General features: G+C 45.7%; 3 protein-coding genes across 3 annotated transcripts; 1 reads left to right on the top strand and 2 right to left on the bottom strand.

Annotated features, from left to right (window-relative positions):
• Positions 1–2,870: 2,870 nt before the first annotated feature.
• On the bottom strand, positions 2,871–4,199 carry RPL36AL (ribosomal protein L36a like). Its single transcript, XM_056133696.1, has 3 exons — positions 4,168–4,199; positions 3,583–3,665; positions 2,871–3,461 (listed from the first exon to the last, which is right to left on the bottom strand). Exon 3 carries the CDS (start codon positions 3,446–3,448, stop codon positions 3,128–3,130), a length of 321 nt encoding a protein of 106 aa, XP_055989671.1. The 5' UTR covers positions 3,449–3,461; positions 3,583–3,665; positions 4,168–4,199; the 3' UTR covers positions 2,871–3,127.
• Positions 4,200–4,308: 109 nt separating this feature from the next.
• On the top strand, positions 4,309–6,878 carry MGAT2 (alpha-1,6-mannosyl-glycoprotein 2-beta-N-acetylglucosaminyltransferase). Its single transcript, XM_056133695.1, has one exon. The coding sequence runs from the start codon at positions 4,862–4,864 to the stop codon at positions 6,182–6,184; it is 1,323 nt and encodes a 440-aa protein (XP_055989670.1). The 5' UTR covers positions 4,309–4,861; the 3' UTR covers positions 6,185–6,878.
• Positions 6,879–8,662: 1,784 nt separating this feature from the next.
• On the bottom strand, positions 8,663–19,029 carry DNAAF2 (dynein axonemal assembly factor 2). The gene is made up of 3 exons (XM_056133820.1): positions 17,191–19,029; positions 10,915–11,058; positions 8,663–9,542 (listed from the first exon to the last, which is right to left on the bottom strand). Exons 1-3 carry the CDS (start codon positions 18,949–18,951, stop codon positions 9,036–9,038), a joined length of 2,412 nt encoding a protein of 803 aa, XP_055989795.1. The 5' UTR covers positions 18,952–19,029; the 3' UTR covers positions 8,663–9,035.
• Positions 19,030–20,641: the final 1,612 nt, after the last annotated feature.

The raw sequence follows: 20,641 nt of genomic DNA, 5'->3' as shown, positions 1-20,641 counted from the left end.
CCACACAGCACAGCCTGGCAAGCTACCCACGACATACTCAATATGCCAAAAACAGTAACAAGTCTCACAATAGAGACATTACTGGTGCCCACTCAAGCTACCCATGACATATTCAATATGCCAAAAACAGTAACAAGTCTCACAATAGAGACGTTACTGGTGCCCACTCGAGCAAATCGATGAACAATGGGAGGACAGTGCTACAGTGTGATTTTTTTTTTTTGGGCGGGGGGTGTCTGGGGGACACATCTAGCACTGCTCAGGGCTTATTCCTGGCTCTGCACTCAGGTATTATTCCTGATGGTTCTCGGGGGATTGTTTATGGTGCCAGGAATCAAACTCATGTTCACCATGTGCAGGCAAGGACCATTCCACTGTGTGATAATCCCTTGGGCTTATCTTTTAATGTTAAGCAAGTATTGATCCAAATCACTTTTCAGACAGTGCTTAGCACTTATTCTTGGCTCTGTGCTCAGGGATCACTCCTGGTGGATGCTTACCTTCATGAGGTGGGATACCCTTTTTTTTTTGGTGGTGGTGGTGGGGAGCTTTTGTGTCACAACTGGCGATGCTCAGATTATTCCTGGCTCTGCACTCAAAATTACTCCTGGTGGTGCTAAGAGGACCATGTGGAATATAATGAACATAGCGCCTCAGCTACTTAAGCCACATCACTAGGGGCTTACAGAAAACATGGTCCTTGTGGGACAATGATGTGACACAGTGGTAGAGAACTTGCCTTGAATGTGTGAGGCCCTCCCTGGGATTCATTTCTAGATATACCCACCAAAAAAAGGTGAAAACAAAGTAATTTTTGTTCTGTGGCATATATAAAAAAGTCTACTTAACCACATCTGATTTTCAACAAATTTAGACTGTTAAAAATGTGTTGAACGTGTATTGCTACTCCTACACTGTACCCCTTGACATTGTGTTCTTACTCAAGTTGAGCCACCCCCATCTTAGCCAACTTAAAATTCCACAAAAAAGCTGTGCCCTTTATCCTAATCTCTCCTTTATTAGTTTATTTTTTAGTTGATCATAAAATTGTTTTCATTTCACAGGAAATTATTAGGTTCACTTGAGTTTCAACCTTCCACTGATTTCACTCATAATTGTTTATCGAGTATGTTCTAAAAGATGAGAGGGGGGATGTGGTGAACAACATTGGGTTGTCCTTGCTCTTCCCGCAGGGAGCTTACAATTTATTGAGCTACTCCCACAACAGTGCCCCTGAGGTACACCCAAATCCAACAAGCACTGTAGCACTGTTTTCCCAGTGTTCATCGAGTTGCTCGAGCGGGCACCAGTAACATCTTACAACAAATTGTGAGGCTTGTGTTGTTACTGTTCTTTGCATATTGAACACATCATAGGTAGCTTGCCAGGCTTTCCATGCGGGTGAGATACTCTCAGTAGCTTGTCAGGCTCTCCAAGAGGGGCAAAAGAATCGAACCCAGGTTGGCTGTGCAAGGCAAATGCCCTACCCACTGTGCTACTAATAATCTTATATTGCTTTTCTCTTTCCTTTATATGTCTTTTGCATGGTTTATTTAGCAATGTCCTTTTTGTATAGACACAGGAAGACAGTTCATGCTATACTTTGTAACGTGGGAGTTAACTACAAAATAATACTCCTGGACATCCATATTTAATTGACTTAAGCCTCAGTTGTCCTTAGTTCCTAGCACTCCAAAAGCAGAGTACTGACGAAGGGACTGGATGCAAGACAAGCTGTAAGCTACCCTAGCATCAAAAAGAGACAAGCTAAGCTCCATAAGCATAATAAGAGCACAGTCATGGAACAGATTCTGTCATGACTCAAAAAGAAGTAACTGAATAAGGGTCCTGCAGGGGTTAGGAAAGATTAACCTGGCATGAGGACTATGGTCTGGAATATATAGCGAGATATCCCCAGGAAGAGCCAACCTTTAGCTTAATATTTCTCACTTAGTATCTCACTCAATATCATACAAAATGACTGGAAATATAAGAAGTAAATTTATTATGATTGTTTAAATGGATTACTAGCCGAGGAAAGGAGAAAGCAGTACACCCTGGATCACTTCTATAGGTATTCAGTGGACCACATGTGTTGAGATGTAAAGCAAGTACCCTCCTATCCAGTGTACTATTTCTCCTGGAACCAGGAACTGTATTTTAATCTTGCATGGCTAGTAGTCTTTACTGAACAAGTGCATTCAGAAAAAAGTAAAAGCTCTTTTATTCAATTTGGATTCTGCCTACATAATCACAAGCCAAAGTTAAAAGTCTTCATTTCCTTCCCCCAATTCCCATTAGGACCTATCCCAGAAGCTCTTCAGACACAAAGTCATCTAACATCTGTAACACCATATACCCTATTTTAAAAGTATTGAGACAAATGCAATATATATTTTCTTTTTTGGAGCCACATCCAGCAATGATCAGGGGTTACACCTGGTACTGCGCTCATGAATTACTCCTGGTGATCGGAGAACCTAATGGGATGAGAGGGACTGAACCCAGGTCAGCTGTGTTCAAAGTAAAAGCCCTACCCACTGTCCTGTCACTCCATCCCAACATTCCAATTCTTCTGGACCTAAATGAAAATGAGGGTTTCAGGTTAATAACTTAAAACTCCAGTTAATCACTTAAAACTTTACTTTGGGAGCTAGAAAGACAGGAGTATGGTGATTCACAGTATGGTGCTTCAGTGGCTGACCCAGGTTTGGTCTCCTGAGGTGCCAGGATGATCTGTGAGCACAGAGCCCCAAACACAAAGTGTTGCCCAAAAGACAAACTCCCCCAAAAAGGAATTTACACTTATTTCCTCAATTACAAACCACAGTAAGGTGTTGGGAGTCCGTACCTGAAAGAAAAGATTCGAGTAAGAAATCAGTGCATTTATTTTCATACAGGTAAAACAACTCTTAAAACATTAACAATATCCACATTTTTACACTCAAAAACAAGATCGGGACATGAAGAGCAAATAAAAAACAAAACAAACAAACAAAAAAGAACAAGACTGGAATAGGAGTGTGGCTCAGGGATACAGGAGGCATGCCTCGAACTGGGTGATATACTGGGTTTGGTCCCAGGCATCTGGAACAAAAACATGACAATAAACCAAGGAATGGGCAATTTAGAACTGGATCACTTGGCCCTTTCTTTTCTTATCTCCTCCCAGTTCAAAATGCTTGCATCTCTTAATGGCCAGCATCCTCTTGGATCGGCAGTTGGAGTCCACACACTCCAGCCGCAGCACGATCTTCTTGGTGGTCTTGGCCTTCTTGCGGAAGATGGGCTTGGTCTGCCCGCCATAGCCACTCTGCTTGCGATCGTAGCGCCGCTTCCCCTGGGCGTACAGGGACTCCTTGCCCTTCTTGTACTGGGTCACCTTGTGGGGCTGATGCTTCCCGCACTTCTTACAGAAAGTCCGCCGGGTTTTGGGTACGTTGACCATCGTGGCAGCTGGACTGTCGGCAGGATTAAAACTGCGGTCAAACACGTTCAATATGTGCCACACTCAGGAAAAACAACGCGCTTTCCCGAGTGAGAAACCCCCTCCCCGCCACGGGCGCATCCACCGATTTTCACTTACTAAGTGGCCACGCGCGTGTACGCCGCTTGGGGGTCCGGGACTCTCAGGAGCAGCGATGAGTCTTTCCTAAAAAAACCGCCTAAAGGAGCGGCACAGACACGCCCCGTAAGGTCAGTACCCCGAGGCTCGGTTTACTGTCGCGGCGTCCCCCTAATTTTTGTGGGCGGAAAGAGGGCCGGGACGCTTCCCTGGTCAGCCCTCCGCTCTAGGCCCCCTCCCCCTCCAGGCTCCGGTTGCCGGGAAGCGGGGTCAGTGCGCGAGGTGGGGCGACTGCGTGGGCCCGCCCCAGCGCCTTCTCCGACAACCACCCTCGCAGCACCATCTCCGTGAGCAGCCCTGAAGGCTGACGTGTCCTTAATTCGGGTGCCAGCCGACCCGGGGGCCGCCATTCGTCAGGCGCTCCCCCCTCTCCTCCGCCCCCCGCGCCCTTCCAGAAGAGAAAGGCCAGCTGTTGCGTTCTACCAAGAAGGTTGCGGGCCCCGCCTTCCCTGGCCTCCCAGGTGGTCTGGCCCCTGTGCCCCCGTTTCGGAGCCTCGGAGGCCCTCCCAGCGGGAAGTGTCACCAACGCAATCTCAGTTTACCTGAAAATTCGGGTCTTTAAGCTCCACTCCCCTCTGAGCGCTTCTAACCGGAAAGGGAGGAAAGCAGCGGAAGTAGAAGCGACCTCTGAGTGACAGGACCACAGTCCAATAGGCTGCCGACAGCCACTGCCTGGCGTCTCTGGGTGCGTCCGGAGACGCCAATCAGCGGCCCGAGGGGCGGGCCGGAGGGGTGTGGGCCCGAGGGCCGCGGTGCTCCGCGGGCCAGTCGCGGATTGTCAGAACGGTCGGCGGCCGAGCAAGCGAGGCAGCGCCGTTGGGTCCTGCCGGATTCCCGGCCCGCGGAAGGATGAGAGCGCGGAGGACGCCGGGCCCCGGGCGTCGCAGGTGGTGAGACTTGGGAGCTGTGGGGGCCGTGGCAGGACTTCTTCCGGGATCCGTGCTGAATGGAGAGGACCGAAGCGACCCCGAGCCGCAGCTCCTAGCGGCGGGGCGCTGCCCCGCCTGGCTCGGCCAGCCTAGGATGTGTGGGTGCCGGGCGGCGTCTGGGAGTTGAGCGCCTTCGTGCCTCAGGACCCCCCCGGGGCCCCGGGATGAGTTAGCGAGAGCCGCCGCGGGGGTCGGTTGCTCCAGCCCCAGGCCGAGGCAGCGGCAGCTGTCCACCCTCCCCCGGGCCGTGCCGGAGCCGCTCGTTCCCTTCCGCGCCCGCTCGCCCGCGGCGCCGGCCCGGGAGACCATGAGGTTCCGCATCTACAAGCGGAAGGTGTTGATCCTGACGCTCGTGGTGGCCGCCTGCGGCTTCGTCCTCTGGAGCAGCAATGGGCGACAGCGGAAAAACGAGCTCCTCGGCCCGCCGCTGCTGGACGAGCCGGGGCGAGGGGCGGGCAGCCGGGCCGCTGAGCATCCCGCCGTGTCCGTGGGCATCCGCCGGCTCGCCAACGAGTCGGCGGCCCCGCAGCGCGAGGCGGACAACCAGACGCTGCGGTACCGGTCCTTGGTATACCAGCTGAACTTCGACCAGACGCTGAGGAACGTGGACAAGGCCGCCGCGTGGCCCCCGCGAGAGCTGGTGCTGGTGGTCCAGGTGCACAACAGGCCCGAGTACCTGCGGCTGCTGCTCGACTCCCTTCGGAAAGCCCGGGGCATCGGGGACGTCCTAGTCATCTTCAGCCACGACTTCTGGTCTCCGGAGATCAACCAGCTGGTGGCCAGTGTGGATTTCTGCCCAGTGCTGCAGGTGTTCTTCCCTTTCAGCATGCAGCTGTACCCCAACGAATTTCCGGGCAGTGACCCCAGAGATTGCCCCCGAGATCTAGATAAGAGAGCGGCCCTGAAGCTGGGGTGCATAAACGCCGAGTACCCTGACTCTTTCGGCCACTATCGAGAAGCCAAGTTCTCACAAGTGAAGCATCACTGGTGGTGGAAGCTGCATTTTGTGTGGGAGAGGGTCAAAGTTCTTCAGGACTACGATGGTCTCATGCTTTTCCTGGAGGAGGACCACTACATGGCCCCTGACTTCTTCCATGTCTTGAAGAAGATGTGGGGATTGAGGCAGAAGGAGTGCCCTGAGTGCGATGTGCTCTCCTTGGGGTCCTACACGCCCGTGGGCAATTTCGCAGGCATAGCGGACAAGGTGGACGTGAAAACTTGGAAATCCACTGAGCACAATATGGGCCTAGCCTTGACCCGAGAGGCCTATCAAAAGTTGATCCAATGCACAAACGCTTTCTGTACTTATGATGACTATAACTGGGACTGGACTCTACAATATTTGACTGTCTCTTGTCTTCCAAAAGTCTGGGAAGTGCTGGTTCCTCAGGTTCCTAGGATTTTTCATGCTGGAGACTGTGGCCTGCACCACAAGAAAACCTGTAGACCATCCACGCAGGGTGCCCAAATTGAGTTACTCTTAAACAATAATAAACAATACATGTTTCCAGAAACTCTAAGTATAAGGAAGAAATTTGGTATGGTAGCCCCTGTAGCAGCTAGGAAAAATGGAGGGTGGGGAGATATTAGGGACCAAGAACTCTGTAAAAGTTATAGAAGATTGCAGTGAGAAAAATCAGTTAACAAAAGCGAAAGTGACAGTCAAGTTTTGATATTTGTCTGAACAGAATATACAGTTTAAAAAGGGGGTTTAGGGACTGACTTCTGCTTTAATTTTTTTTAAAAAAATTATTGTAAAAGGTATTCAGATATGTAATATTTTCCAGTTATGTCTGATTAAGATTTATTACACAAATCTTCATTTGAAAAATTTTAAAAAATCTATCTGCTAAAGGTAATTATTGTTAATTGGATTAGAGGAAAGGGAATTTTATTTAAATCATATTAGTCTTTTTATCTGGAACTTTATACACTTTTCCACTTTCAAAACATTTTAAGTACAGCAAAATTTAAGATTGTCATAGCAGTAAAAAGTATTACAATGAAATTGCTAGAGTATTAATGAAATAAACCCAATTTCACTATTGACACAGTTATAGGGATTGCTTTACAGGATTTATAATTCAGAAGTTGTTATTTGCTAAACACCCCAGCAAAACAGCCATTTTCAGTATTAAGGATTCCTGTATTACTGTGTTAAGATTTGCCTGTGCTTTGGAAACTTCATAGACACACTTTCTTTTGGAATGTATTTGATTGTTAAGAAAGTTTCAAATTTACACCTCAATGTAGAAATACAGTGGTTTCATTTTTATTTTCTGTTAGTGCTGCCAAAATAAAATATTCATTTTTGCATAAAAAGATTCCTTATCGTTTTGCAGAGTAAGTTGTTTACACCAAATTTCAATTCAAAGCATTCTCAAAGTTTTAAAGTTAGTATTACATACTCATATTATTTGTACATTGTATAACAGTACAGGAAATAAAAGGAACCCAGCTCTCTAAGATTAGCAAGATTACACAGATAACAGGGGGGGAAAAAAAGCCCTGTAAAGTGAAAGAACAGTCTAAATTGTTTTCAAATGATACAAAGTTCAGTCATGCCAAGTGAAACATACTGTGGTGCTTGCTGTAGTTTAACAGAAATCTTGTGTTCTGTTGCTTTTTGGGCCACACCCTGCTGTGCTCAGACCTTAACTCCACTCCTGGTGGTGCTTGGCCACCAGGAGTGCAAGGCAAGCACCCTACTATTGCTCTCCCTCCGTGAAATCATACTTTTTGAAAGGACACAGTAATTGGAAGCAGATGACTGAACAGTCTCCCAGTTTGGGGGTCACACTCTTTGATGCTCAGAAGTTAAATCCTGGCTTTGCTTGGGGGGAGGGACCATATGAGATGCCAGGGATCAAACCCAGATGGGCACCTACCTGCAAGGTAAGTGCCTTACCTGCTTTATACTATCTCCAGCTTCTTTTCTATGTATTTAAATGTTTTCCTTAGCTGCATGTAAGTTGGTTCAACCAAAAATCCAAAACCAGTTTGTGTAGATCCATTTCAATCTGAGAAAGCAGCATATTAGTCTCTTTTCACTGAGTTAAGTCTGGTTGAAATATGTATTCTCTAAGGTGAGGCAAATAAAATTCTGTTTTATGTGCTACCTTTATATTGCCCCCAGCTCCATCTGGCTTCAAATTTTACCAAAGTTGTAAATGAAAATCAATGAATTGTCAGACTTTGTACCACTTTTTTGTGTGTGCTCTAACCTCCCCAGTTCAAAGGACTAAAAAAGTTACAGGATATCCAAGACTAAAGTAATTGTTTGAATCAGCACATGGCCTTGAGTTTAGCAACCAGGTCAGCAAAGATTTTACTTCCTGGGGCTGTAGTGATGATAGCGCAGTGGATAGGGCATTTGCCTTGCACTCAGCCAACATGGTTTAGATTCCCAGCTTCCCATGTGGTCCTCTGAGCACCACCAGGAGTGATTCCTGAGTGCATGAGCTAGGAGTAACCCCTGAGCATTGCTGAGTGGTCCAAAAAGTGAAAAAAAAAATTTACTTCCTGTTATCTTTTAGATGATCTAAAACTTACTAGATTGTATTTAGGGTGCTTTGGCTATTCTCAGCTGTTCTTGGTTGCTCCTCTCCAAAAATCTTTTGAGAAATCTAGGATTATCTCCTGGTTACAAAACTTATAATTTAACCAGTCACAGAAACTACCTGCAGCCCTTTTAAGGTGTTATAAAACAAACTGTTTACAAAACAGGCGTTTTGTTGTTTTTGTGTGATATATAACAATTTTGCTATGTGTACAGACTTCTAGATTTCTTTACCCTGTTCTAAACTTCCTATAAGTATTCTATAAAATCAAGATGTTTTAGAAATGTAAGTTTCAAAAGTTTTAACTAAATTTGCAGTCATTACAGAATAACCCGTATCACATACTATGTTTTGTATGACAAAAAGATTGAAAGAGTTGAAACAAAAATAGTTTAATTCAGTGTATTTATATTATTATTGGTTGGGCTGCTAGTTAGTAAAGTTCATTTCGCTAAGAATTTTAACATCCTGGTGACATTCATAAATATTCTGAGATTCTACTCTTCCACGTAACACAGTATTTCTAGTGAACTGCATTCTTAGTGATTATGTGGTACACGCCATTTAGGGATGTTCTAAAACAAAGGAAGCGAAGACATACATATAAGTTAACTTTATTAAATAGTGAACTCCATTTTATCAATATATTAATCATAAAATATCTTTATGATCAGGAAACTTTGTATAAACCATCTAGATCCAAAATAAAAATTAAACATCTTGTTTCCCCTTTAGAATAATACAAATTTTAATTTTTTTAGCTTTTGGGTCACATCCAAGTAGTCTTATTCACTATACTCTATCCAGCCTCCAAATTTTAATTTTATACTTTCTTGCACATCTCATTTAAAAAATACTTAACAGGACTTAACAGGACCTATTTTAAGTTTTATTCTTTTACCTTTCTAGACATATATAGAATTAATCCAAGTCATACAGCAGAGAATTCTGAAAGCTGAATGCACAGTTGGTCACATGATCCTTAATAATTTGCACACTACCGTCCAGCATGTTGGTTTCTTTAATTGTGTCAAAACCAGGTATATTGTGAACTCTAGTTTTGTTTGGTACTGAAGATAAGTAATCTTCATCAAATTCTTTCTCTTCAGTTATTTCTTTTCCTTTCGAATTATCTTTTTCATCCTCTGAGTAAATAGCATATTTTTCTTGTTTATATTCTGTTTTCATTTCTGATTCAGGTTGCTGAGACTTTCCAGACAGTATTTGAGAGCCATCAATAGATTCTTGTTGCAAGCATGCAACTGAATCACAACCATCTGTTTGTAGTACTTTAACAATAAAGGATGAATCAGAATTACTTTTTGAGGTGGTAGGAAATTCTGTATTTTCTTTTTCTGCAAGATGACTTTCTTCATTGACTGTTTCTTCTTTTTCATGAAGCTGATCAGATTTACTGTTTTCTTGCAACTATATTAAGAGAAACAACAAATATTTCTTTGATACAAATCGAAAATTAAATTGAAGGACCCATAGAATTAAGTGTTCAGGGGCTGGGGTGTTTTTGTTTGTTTGTTTTTTGGTATTTTTGTTTTGAAGTCACACCTGACATTGCTGGGGCCACTCCCCACTGAGGCTTAGGGGACACTCTAGCCGGGTATCATACCTTGGACTCCAGTATATAAAGCATGAACTTTAGCCTTTTCAGTCATCTCTCCTCCCCATAAGATTTCAGATATGAGGGAATAAATAACCCTTCCAGACCTACAATAGCTTCCAAGCTTCTATCTCAAAAGTTACTCTACAAATGCATTTAACAATGCAAAAAATAGAAACCTGGAAATTCCAATAAAACCCTTCCAAATAACTTATTTATTTATTTTTGCTTTTTGGGTCACATCCAGCGATGCTCAGGGGTTACTTCTGGCTTGGTGCTTGAAGTACCATATGGGATGCCAGGGATTGAACCCAGGTCTACTGGGTCAAGACAAATACCCTACCCACTGTTACTATCACTCTGGCCCCCAAATGACTCATTTTTATTATGAAATAATGCAAACTTTGAACATAGTCACAATAATTAATCATTTTTCATTAAAGACATTCTGTGACTCTCAGAGGTAATACCCCCACCCACATTCATACATCAAAGTCAGATCGTGCTTTTACTATATAATTTTTTTTTACAATATTGAATTTTGGATACAAAATTAAGACTAGAGGGAGAAGTATAGTGGTTAAGATGATTGTCTTACATGTGGCCAACCCCATTTTATCCATGGCACTACATAGGGTCCCAGAACACCACTGGGAAAGAGATACATGAACAAAGCCAGGAGTATGCTTAGAGCACTAATATGTGTGGCCCAAAACCCAAAAACTTTAATTAAAAAAATTAAACTTAGGATTCAACTAAGAAAGAACATACACATTAGATGATGTGCTTTCTTTAGTTTAAAAGAGTCAATTATTTACGAACTTCTGAAATGTTAGTTCCTTTCCATTTTTAATTGAACACGAGATTTAATGAGATAACACAAAAATGAATTCACATGTTAAACTGCTAAACTTAAGTACAAAAATTTAAGTGATTTGGGGGCCGGAGCAATAGCACAGTGGGTAGGGCATTTGCCTTGCATGCGGCCAACCCAGGTTGGATTCCCAGCATCCCATATGGTCCCGTGAGCACCGCCAGGAGTGATTCCTGAGTGCAGAGCCAGGAGTCAGCCCTGAGCATTGCCAGGTATGACCCAAAAAGCGCAAAAAAAAAAGAAAAAAATTTAAGTGATTTGATAGCTTTAATCATGTCCTAAAAATCATTACTCTTCATATCCATTCATACCTTTGCATGAATTTCAATTTTGCTGTCAGTAACCTGTAGAACTTCTATTAATGGTGGGGTTAGAGGCTTTGTCTGTTTGAATGGAGAGCTCATGACTTCTTCAAGAAACTCATTAACATTATCTTCATTGACAAAAAATCTTTCCTAAAATAAAAAGGGAAAAAGTAGTTTGCCTTATAAGCCAGATTTCACACAGTTGTACCTAAAAACATACAATTTCTCATGTAGTTCAGGATTACACTTTTTTTTTTCTTTTTGGGTCACACCCAGCGATGAACAGGGGTTACTCCAGGCTCTGCACTCAGGAATTACTCCTGGCAGTGCTCAGGGGACCATATGGGATACTGGGAATCGAACCCGGGTCAGCCGTGTGCAAGACAAACGCCCTACCCGCTGTGCTATCTCTCCAGCTCCCAGGATTACACTTTTAAAAATACTGTTTTATGTGTATATCTTGGGAAAGGTTGAGGGCACACCCAGCGGCGTTCAGGAGCTATTCTTTAGTTCTGTATTTAGGGGTTCTGTACCTGCTATGCAATTTTCCCAGGTGAAGTCTTTTTTTGTTTTTTGTTGTTTTTATTTTTTTATTATATTTTTTATTATTTTTTTATTTATTTAATTTTATTTATTTTTTAAATTTTTATTAGTGAAACACCATGAGGTACAATTGTAGACTTACAAATTTTTGTGCTTGGGTTTCAGTTATACAGTGATCGAGTACCCATCCCTCCACCAGTGCCCATTCTCCACCACCAATGATCCCAGTATCCCTCCCACCTCCCTATCCCCCCCCCATCCTGCCCCGCCTCTGTGGCAGGGCATTCCCTTTTGTTCTCTCTCTCCTTTTGGGTGCTGTGGTCTACAAAAGCAGCATTGTGTGGCAATCATGTTCAGTCTATAGTCTACTTTCAGCATGTATCTCCCATCCTGGGTGGATCCTCCCAACACCCTTTACTTGGTGCTCCCTTCTCTTTCTGAGCTGCCTTTTCCCTGCATGTGTGGCTGGCCTCCAAGCCATGGAGCAAACCTCCTGGTACTTATCTCGACTATTCTTGGGTATTAGTTTCCTATTTTGTTACCTTATATTCCACAGATGAATGCAGTCTTTCTATGTCTGTCCCTTTCTTTCTGACTTATTTCACTTAGCATGATACTTTCCATATAGTACCACTTGTATGTAAATTTCATGACTTTATATTTTCTAACAGCTGCATAGTATTCCATTGTGTAGATGTACCAAAGTTTCTTTAACCAGTCATCTGTTCTCAGACACTCGGGTTTTTTCCAGATTTTGACTATTGTTAACAGTGCAGCAATAGAAGTGCAGATTTCATTTCGACTATACTTTTTTGCCTCTCCGGGATATATTCGCAGGAGTGGAAGTCATATTCTTAAAGGGATTTTTCACCCAAAGAGAATTAAGAAGCAGTCTATCATGGCAAGGTTTTAAGCTGGCAAATAATATTTTACATGCTTATAAAGTAAATATTTTCAACTATGTACTACATAGTTCATAGATAGGAAAGCAAACTCAGAGTCAGATGTGAATTTATTTAGTTTTTTAGGCACAACTGATGCTCAGGGCTTACTCTTAGTTCTGTGCTTAGGGATCCCTAATGGCAGTGCTCAGGGGACCATATGGGGTGCCAGGGATCAAACTTGGGCCTCCATGTGCAAGGCAATCAACCTACCTGCTGTATTATCTCTCCAGCCCCAGGTAAGGATTTAAATATCCAGCTCTGAACTGGGGCTAGAGGAATAAATAGCATGGCAGGTAGGGCACTTGCCTTGCATCTGGATAAGGATTTAAATACCCAATTCTGAACTGGAGCTAAGGGAATAAATAATTCGGCAGATAGAGCGCTTGCCTTGCATTTGGCAGACCTGGGTTTTATCCTGGCACCCTACATAGTTCTCTGAGCTCTGGCAGGTGTGATCTCTGGATATAAAAAGCCAGAAGTAAGCTCTAAGCACCATAGATGTGACAACCCCTCCCCCAAAACATCCCAAATAAAATTAATATCTGACCCGGTCATACAGTGCTGCTTATGTTCCTGTTTTTGGTTTTGTTTATGGGCCACACTTAGCAGTTCTCTGGTCTTATTGCTGGCTCTTGAGCTCAGGAATCACTCTGGGAAGTTTTTGGGAAAGAAATGGGGTGCTGGGGAAAAGACTCTAGTTAACTGTGGGCAAAACAAGCACCTTACCTTCTGTATTATCTCTGAAGCCTCCCCTAAAGGCAATATTTAAACTTATAGACAGAGGTCATTTTCCGTTTCGTATTCTAGCAAAATATCTTACCTAGGCTATCATTTTGACTTATTATTATTTTGGGGCCATGGAAGGCCAGAGCCAGCGGTGCTGAGGGGCTACTCCCAGTTTTATGTATTAGTTTAGTCTTTATTAGCATAAGGGAAAACAGTATTTATAATGTAAATGGTAGTTGTCATTAAAATACAAAGTATTGGACAAAACTGTTATCATTCTAATGGTTGATACTATTATAGACACACTGAAATTCAGTGGTCTTAGAGCTCTAGGAAAGTTCCCAGTAAATGTTTAAGGGTAATAAATATATTTCTATTTGCTATGCATAAGTAATAATTCTGATCACCATAACCACAAATCAGTCTCTTTACATTGTAATTATTTTCACATGATGCATATACTAATTCTGGGATTGAAAAGATAGTACAAGTACAGTGACTAAGGTGCTTCCTTGCATATAGCCTACCCTGATTCCATCTCAGGGACCATTTAAGATTCCCAGAGCAGAGCCAGGAATAGGCCTTGAGCACTGCTGGCTGTGGTTGCCAAGAACCCTGCAAAACTGTGTAATATATTAATTCCGTATCTATTCACCCCCTTACTCCTGTGATTAAAGAACAAAACATTAGTTTTGGACCAAAGAAAAGAGCTCAAAGGGCTGGTCTCATGATTTGCAAGCAAGAGCCCTGAATTTGATCCCAGGTACTGCATAGTACCCCCATCACTTTTAGGGAGCACCCCCATCCTGCTACCAGCACCAAGTTAGGAGTAGCTCTTGGCAGTATAGGCACAAAAAATAAAAAATATTCAGTGAACCATAAAAAGAAAAAAAAATGAACATCAATCTTAATAAAAATGAAAATTGGGGGACTGGAGAAATAGCATAGCGTGTAGGGCATTTGCCTTCCACACAGCTGACCCGGGTTCGATTCCCAGCATCCCATATGGTCCCCTGAGCACTGCCAGGAGTAATTCCTGAGTGCATGAGCCAGGAATAATCCCTATGCAAAAAATAAAAATAAAAAATGAAAATTAGGGACACAGTGATAGTATAGCAAGTAAGGAACTTGTCGTTCAGAGAGCTGATTCAGGTTCAATCCTGAATCCACATAAGGTTTGTGGTTATGTAGTTTCCTGAGCCCCACCAGGAGTGATCCAGAAGCACAGAGCCAGGAGTAAGGGCTGAGCACCACCAGGTGAGGACCAAACAATGAGTGCCCCCCCGAAAAGTGATTACAGAAGTAATTATAAATCTGTTTCAGGTTTCCAAGATATAAACAAAGCTGCCTAATTGTAGAAAATTGGATTAAAATATATATTCCTTACTATTTTGGGGGGGGGGGGAGCTACACCCTGCTAGCTTAGGGGTGACTTCTGGTGTGATCCAGGGGATCATATGTGACACATAAATTGAACCCAGGTCAGCTGTATAAAGGCAAGCACCTTACCTCTATACTATCTTAGTATTATTCCTTAGTGTTAGTATTCTTAGTATTCTTTTGTTGTTGTTGTTGTTGTTGTCTTTTGGGCCACACTCAGTGTTGCTCAGGGTTTACTCTACTGCTTGCTCTGTGCTCAGAGATCATTCCTTGTGGTGCTTGTGGAACTGACTATATGTTGTGCTGCCTGGGAACAAAACCCAGGTTGGCTTGCATGCAAGGCAAGCACCTTACCAGCTGAACTATCTCTTTTTGCTAAGTATTTGCTTTTTTCCTCAGTAGTATTTTCTGAACAGTTTATCCATAAAGCTGCTTTTCACAGTGTTATTTTATTTATTAAAATAATTACAGGAAAATGACTGCCCTTTCCTTTAATTTCTCCCTTTTAAAGGATAAACTGGGGCTGGAGCAATAGCACAGCGGGTAGGGCGTTTGCCTTGCACGCGGCCGACCCAGGTTCAATTCCCAGCATCCCATATGGTCCCCTGAGCACCGCCAGGGGTAATTCCTGAGCGCAGAGCCAGGAGTAAATCCTGTGCATCGCCGGGTGTGACCCAAAAAGCAAAAATAAATAAATAAATAAAGGATAAACTGATGTCATTTTTCTATTTTATATTCTCACAACATATCTTACCTCGCCTGGCTATTTACTGATAGTTGAGTTTTAGGCATATAATATTCAACACCAATCCCACCAATGTCAACTTCCCTCCACCAGTGTTTCCATATTCCCTCCCCAATCCGACCCTCACCCCATCCCCACCTGTCAACTTGACAGGCATATTACAAAGTTTCAGTGGGAACAGTTTAGATCTCCTTTTCATTTTGTTGAGTCCCTTTCAGAGGGATAACTATTGTTTCCTCTCATGCTGCTTATCTTTTTTACCAAGAGCTTCATTGTGATGTCAGGCTGGGACTTCTGAGAACTCTGCTATTTCACTCTCCCAATGGAACACATCTGGCCTCACATTCTTTTGTCTGTTTTCAGCAAGACAAGTATTCATGATGCTTTAGCTCACTCACACCAAGGACTAATCAAACAGTTTTGCAGCAATTTTGTCCTGATCCTTGACACCCAGCTCCTTGTAAACAGGATATCTGGATTTCATCTCTGGTACCAGAAATTAACCTGCTGAAAATTTGGGTGTGTGTCACAAAGACCTGGGACTGACATCTCCAGGCTTTCTCCGAGTGGGGAAACCTCCTAATTACCATTTTGTTTTATTATTTTGGGGGAGGAGCGAGAGTCAGCGGTACTGGGGGCTACTTCCAGGTCTGTGCTCACAAGTGATGCCAGGGATCCAACCCAGGCCTTCCACATACAAAGCATGCACTAGATTCCTTGAGTTGTCTTTGGCTATTTTACCATTTTCAGAGGGTTTCAAATTGCCCAATCCTCACAGAAGATACCATCATTATAAGAAACAATTTATTAGCCAACTTTCTAGCGAAACAATAAATAGGGATTGACAAGTAGTACAGGGTAAAGCACAGCCCAACTATATTCCAATTCCAAGTAGAGTGATCCTTAGGCACAGATCTTGTAGTAGCCTCCAGCAACATTGGGTTGGACCCAAATCTCACCTCATTCCGCAAAAAAATGAAAACAGTGTAGTGAAAATTTTGACATTTTTAAACTCAAGTTAAATTTTTTTTTAATTTATTTATTTTGCTTTTTCGGCCACACCCAGCAATGCACAGGGGTTAATCCTGGCTCTACCTACACTCAGGAATTACTCCTGGCGGTGCTCTGGGGACCATATGGGATGCTGGGAATTGAAACCAGGTAGGCCACGTGCAAGGCAAACACCCTACCGGCTGTGCTATCGCTCCAGCCCCCTAATTTTTTTTTTAATCTGTGCAACTAATGTTTCTAAGAATATACCCCCTGAATATTGGTATGTATTTTTTCCAAAAGCTAAAAACGCTACATGGAACAAGATAAGAACATCAATTAAAATCATCAACTGTTCACATTAGTTTTAAAAGTTACTTAACAGGGGCCATAGTGAATATGGCAGGTATGGCCTTGAGCTTCATGCAACAGATACAATTTGGTTCCCAGCACCCTCATGTAATGTCCCCATCCCCTTCAGAACTGATCCCTGAGTCCAGAGTCAGGAGTTAGCCCTGAGCGTCTCTGGGTGTGTTCCAAACATCAAAAAACGTTTTTAAATGAAAAAGTGACTTCTGCAAAAAGAAAAAGGCCTATTACGTATTTATTGAAGGAAGTGCCCTCAACGTTCAGATCCAGCTTCAGAGATCTGAATCCCCAGAAATCCAACGTAGTCCTCCTTAGAGGTCAAGAACTCCAAGGAAACAGCTATATTAAGAACAAACACCTTGGGAGATTTTTAATCCCATGCACTTGAGGAGATATATTTGAGTCCTTTGTTTTTCTCAATACAATACCCAGATGTATCATCTACAAGTCATTATGAAATAAATTACAGCGGAAAAGGCTCTGCTTAAAATAAACCGCGAGGGGGTGTGTAAACACTGCAAAATTTAAGAGACGAATGAAACACGCATTCCGAATCTTAAGATTTTAAAAAGAACTGCAAGTTACCTCCAGAGACTCGTCGTTTAAACCGTAATACCACTCTCTCCAATGTCCATGGCTCTCTGGAGATTTGGCCAGCTCGATCACAGCATTGTTTGAAGAGATGTCAATGACCGGTTCTTTGGGGCTCAGTTTATTCTCTGGAGCAAACTGCAACAAGAAGGAATAAGACACGGAGTCCTCTGTGGAGAAGCCTAGTTTGTACCGTTGGGGGCTCAAGTCCCCTTGAAGACTTTGCGGCTGGATGCGGGGCACTCGAACGAGCAGAGTCAGGGACTCTCCGTCCTGGTCACACTGCAGAGGGGGGCACAAAGCTACCCCGCGACCGGCGTCGGGGCCGCCCATGGCTCCATCCAGCGGCGCCACGTGCGTCTCCGAGCCCAGATCGCCGCACACGTTTACTCGTGGGTCCGCAGGAGAAAGGCACGGGGAGCCCCTGTCTCCGGGGGGCGCTTCCTCCTGGCTGCTCGCAGCGGTCCCTACTCGCTCTCCACTGTCGCGTCCCTCCGGCGCGGAGACGAGCGCCTCTCCGGCTGCGGCGGGCGAGTCGGGGATCGCGGCGTCCGCAGGCGCGGCGTGGATGGGACTCGAGGCTCGATCCCCCACGGACCCCCCGTCCGGGCCCGCCTCCCCGTCGCCGGCGGAAGCGCAGGGAGCGCCGTCAGTTCCGGGCGGCTCTTCCGGCTCGAAAGCGGGTCCCCGGCGCGCGGCCCCCGGCGCCACGGGCAGCGTGATCACCAGCTGCCGCCGGGCCTTGTTGAACTGCGCTTTGCCGCGGCTGTCGTCCACCGCATAAGGGAGCGAGAGCCGCAGCCGGTAGTCGGGTTTCCTCGAGTCGAGGCTCAGAAGCTTCCCGGTCACTTCCAGCGCCGCCTGCTCCGCCGAACGGAGCAGCGGCAGCTCGATGGTGACCACCAGCTCCTTGGGCACCGGGCTGGGGGCCGAGTCCCGCGAGCAGCGGTAATCCTGGAGGTCCACGTGATGGCGCTGCACCACGCTGTAGCGAGGCTCGGTGGGGGCGGCTGGCGGGACCGCCTCGGGCCGCGGGGGCGCGGGCTGCTGGCGGGCCGTGGAGTCCCCCGCCGCTGCGGGGTAGGGGTAGGGGAAATCGGGGAGAGGACTCTCGGGCTCCCCGTCCGGCCGGGCAGGGGCGCCCCCAGGCAGGGGCGTGCGGAGCACGGCTGCCTCCGGGGTCCCCTTGTACTTGATCTTCAGGGTCTTGGCATTCCGGCGGTCCAGCTTCACGTGGAACTGCCGCTCAACAGCATCCAGGGCCGTGGCATCCAGCATCTGGCGGAAGGGCTCGTGACGCCGGGCCAGCGCGAGCGTGTCCGGGTGGTAGACCACGTCGTAGACGGTGTAGCGGGTGCCGCCGCGCCCGGCGTACTCGCGGCCGGGGGCCAGGCTGTAGGGCAGAGACCAGTGGCTGCCGGCCACCGCGGCCCCGGCGCCCGGCCGGCAGCTGGGCGCGCCCACCAGCGCGTTGCTGCACACATTCACGAAGCAGCGCCGCGCCCCGTCCAGGCTGGTGCGCAACACGTGGCCCGGCTGCGGGTGCACGAACCGCACGTCCACTCCGCGCTCACGCTCCAGCGCGGTGATCTCCTCCTCGTAGCGCCGCCGGTTCTCCGGGTCCGTGAGTTCCTCGGCGTACTCGGAGAAGAGGCGCCGGAACTCGGGGTCCCGGAAGGCGGAGGTGAGGCGCCGGACCTCCTCGCCGCTGAGGTCCAAGTCGTCCAGCGGGGAAGGGACGGTTCCCCGGGCCATTCTGCACCGGGGCTCTTCGCTGTCCGCCCGAAGGAGGTCAATGTAGGGTGCCAGTGGGGTCGGGACAGACCGCGGAGTCGTGCGTCCGCCGAGAGCCGGGTGCGGGTGGCTGAGTTCTGTAACCGCCGCGGCTGTGTGCTTGTTGCCATAGTGACAGCGACGCCACCCGGGAGGCGGGGCCGGAGTCATGGGAGTTGTGGGAATGCGGGAAACAGCCTTGCTTGCTTTAAACAGGATTCCTGCGCCTTGGCAGCTGCTTGTGCAGAATATCTATCACCTTGCTACATGATTCCCTGCATTGTGTGCGTTTTTCATTCCAAACCGTACTTGAAGGTAGATCTGATCTCTTCCCCCTCCTCCACTTAAGACGTGCAGAATCACATGGCTAATGTGTTTGAGGGCAGTCTTGAGTGGCAGTGGTGGGAAAATTCAAAGTAATGGTGGTGGGAAGGTATAATAGTGGTGTTTGAATATTGAATATAATAAATTATTGTGAACTTAATTTTTTTTTAAAAAAAGCTTTGTTTTGGTTTGGGGCCACATTAAGCTATGTTCAGGACATACACCTGACTTGTGCTCAGGGATCACTTCTGTTGGGGTTCAGGAGACTGTGGTGCTGGGGATTGAACCCGTGTTAGCCACCTACAAGGCAAGCACCTTATCCACCATACTACACTCTGGTCTCTATTTTAAAAAAATGTTAAAACCTCTATCATATAGGTCTTACAAATTTGTCTAAATCACTTTGAGTGGGCATGCTTTGGGAGCCACACTCAGCAGTGCTAAGGGGCTACTCCTGGATCTATGCTTGAGTCACTTCTGGTGGTCCTCAGGGAACCAAAGGCAATGCTAGCAAAAGAACTGGGATAGGCAGTATGCAAGGCACACACATAAACCCCTGTACTATCTCTGTGGCCCATGAAAATACAGTATAAATTCTAGGCAATCTTTTTTTTTTCTTTTTGGGTCACACACGGCGATGCACAGGGGCTACTCCTGGCTCATGCACTCAGGAATCACTCCTGGCAGAGCTCGGGGGACCATATGGGATGCTGGGAATCGAACCCAGGTCGGCCGAGTGCAAGGCAAACGTCCTACCCACTGTGCTATCACTCTAGCCCTTCTAGGCAATCTTTTAAGAATGTGAAAGAAATAAAATTTCACTCTTCCTTTGTAAGCCTCATACACAATGATTGGTTTCAACATTTTTAATTGAATCATTGTGAGATAAGCCTTTACAAAGCTATTCATGATTAGGTTTCAGTCATACAGTATTACAACATCCATCCCTCCACCAGTGTATATTTCCCAGCACCGGTGTCCCTAGGTTCCCTCCCATCACCCCATCCTCAGCCTGCCTCTATGGCAGGTACTTCTCCCCACCCCCCCCCATGCTGTGTGTGTGTGTGTGTGTGTGTGTGTGTGTGTGTGTGTGCGCGCGCGCGCGCACACGCGTACACGTCTTTCTGTCTGTGTTTCAAGTTGCTTTCGTAACTTTAAAATTATGGACTTTCCTTGTCCTCCCCTACCCCAATGAGACCAGGAGTCGACAGTCACTGCCCACAAACGGCCCCTCCGGCTACTTATTAAGCTGCTTAATGGCCATGATCCCAGAGACACAAAAACAAATCCCAGAACCGAACGGTTTTTGATAGAAATCCCTCCAGACTTAATTATTAAAGTTTCAGAA

This window comes from Sorex fumeus, unplaced genomic scaffold (assembly GCF_029834395.1).
Source record: "Sorex fumeus unplaced genomic scaffold, SorFum_2.1 ptg000098l, whole genome shotgun sequence".
Classification (NCBI taxonomy): Eukaryota; Metazoa; Chordata; class Mammalia; order Eulipotyphla; family Soricidae; genus Sorex; species Sorex fumeus.
Note: the sequence above shows the minus strand (reverse complement) of the source record. Positions and strands in the feature narration are given on the sequence as shown.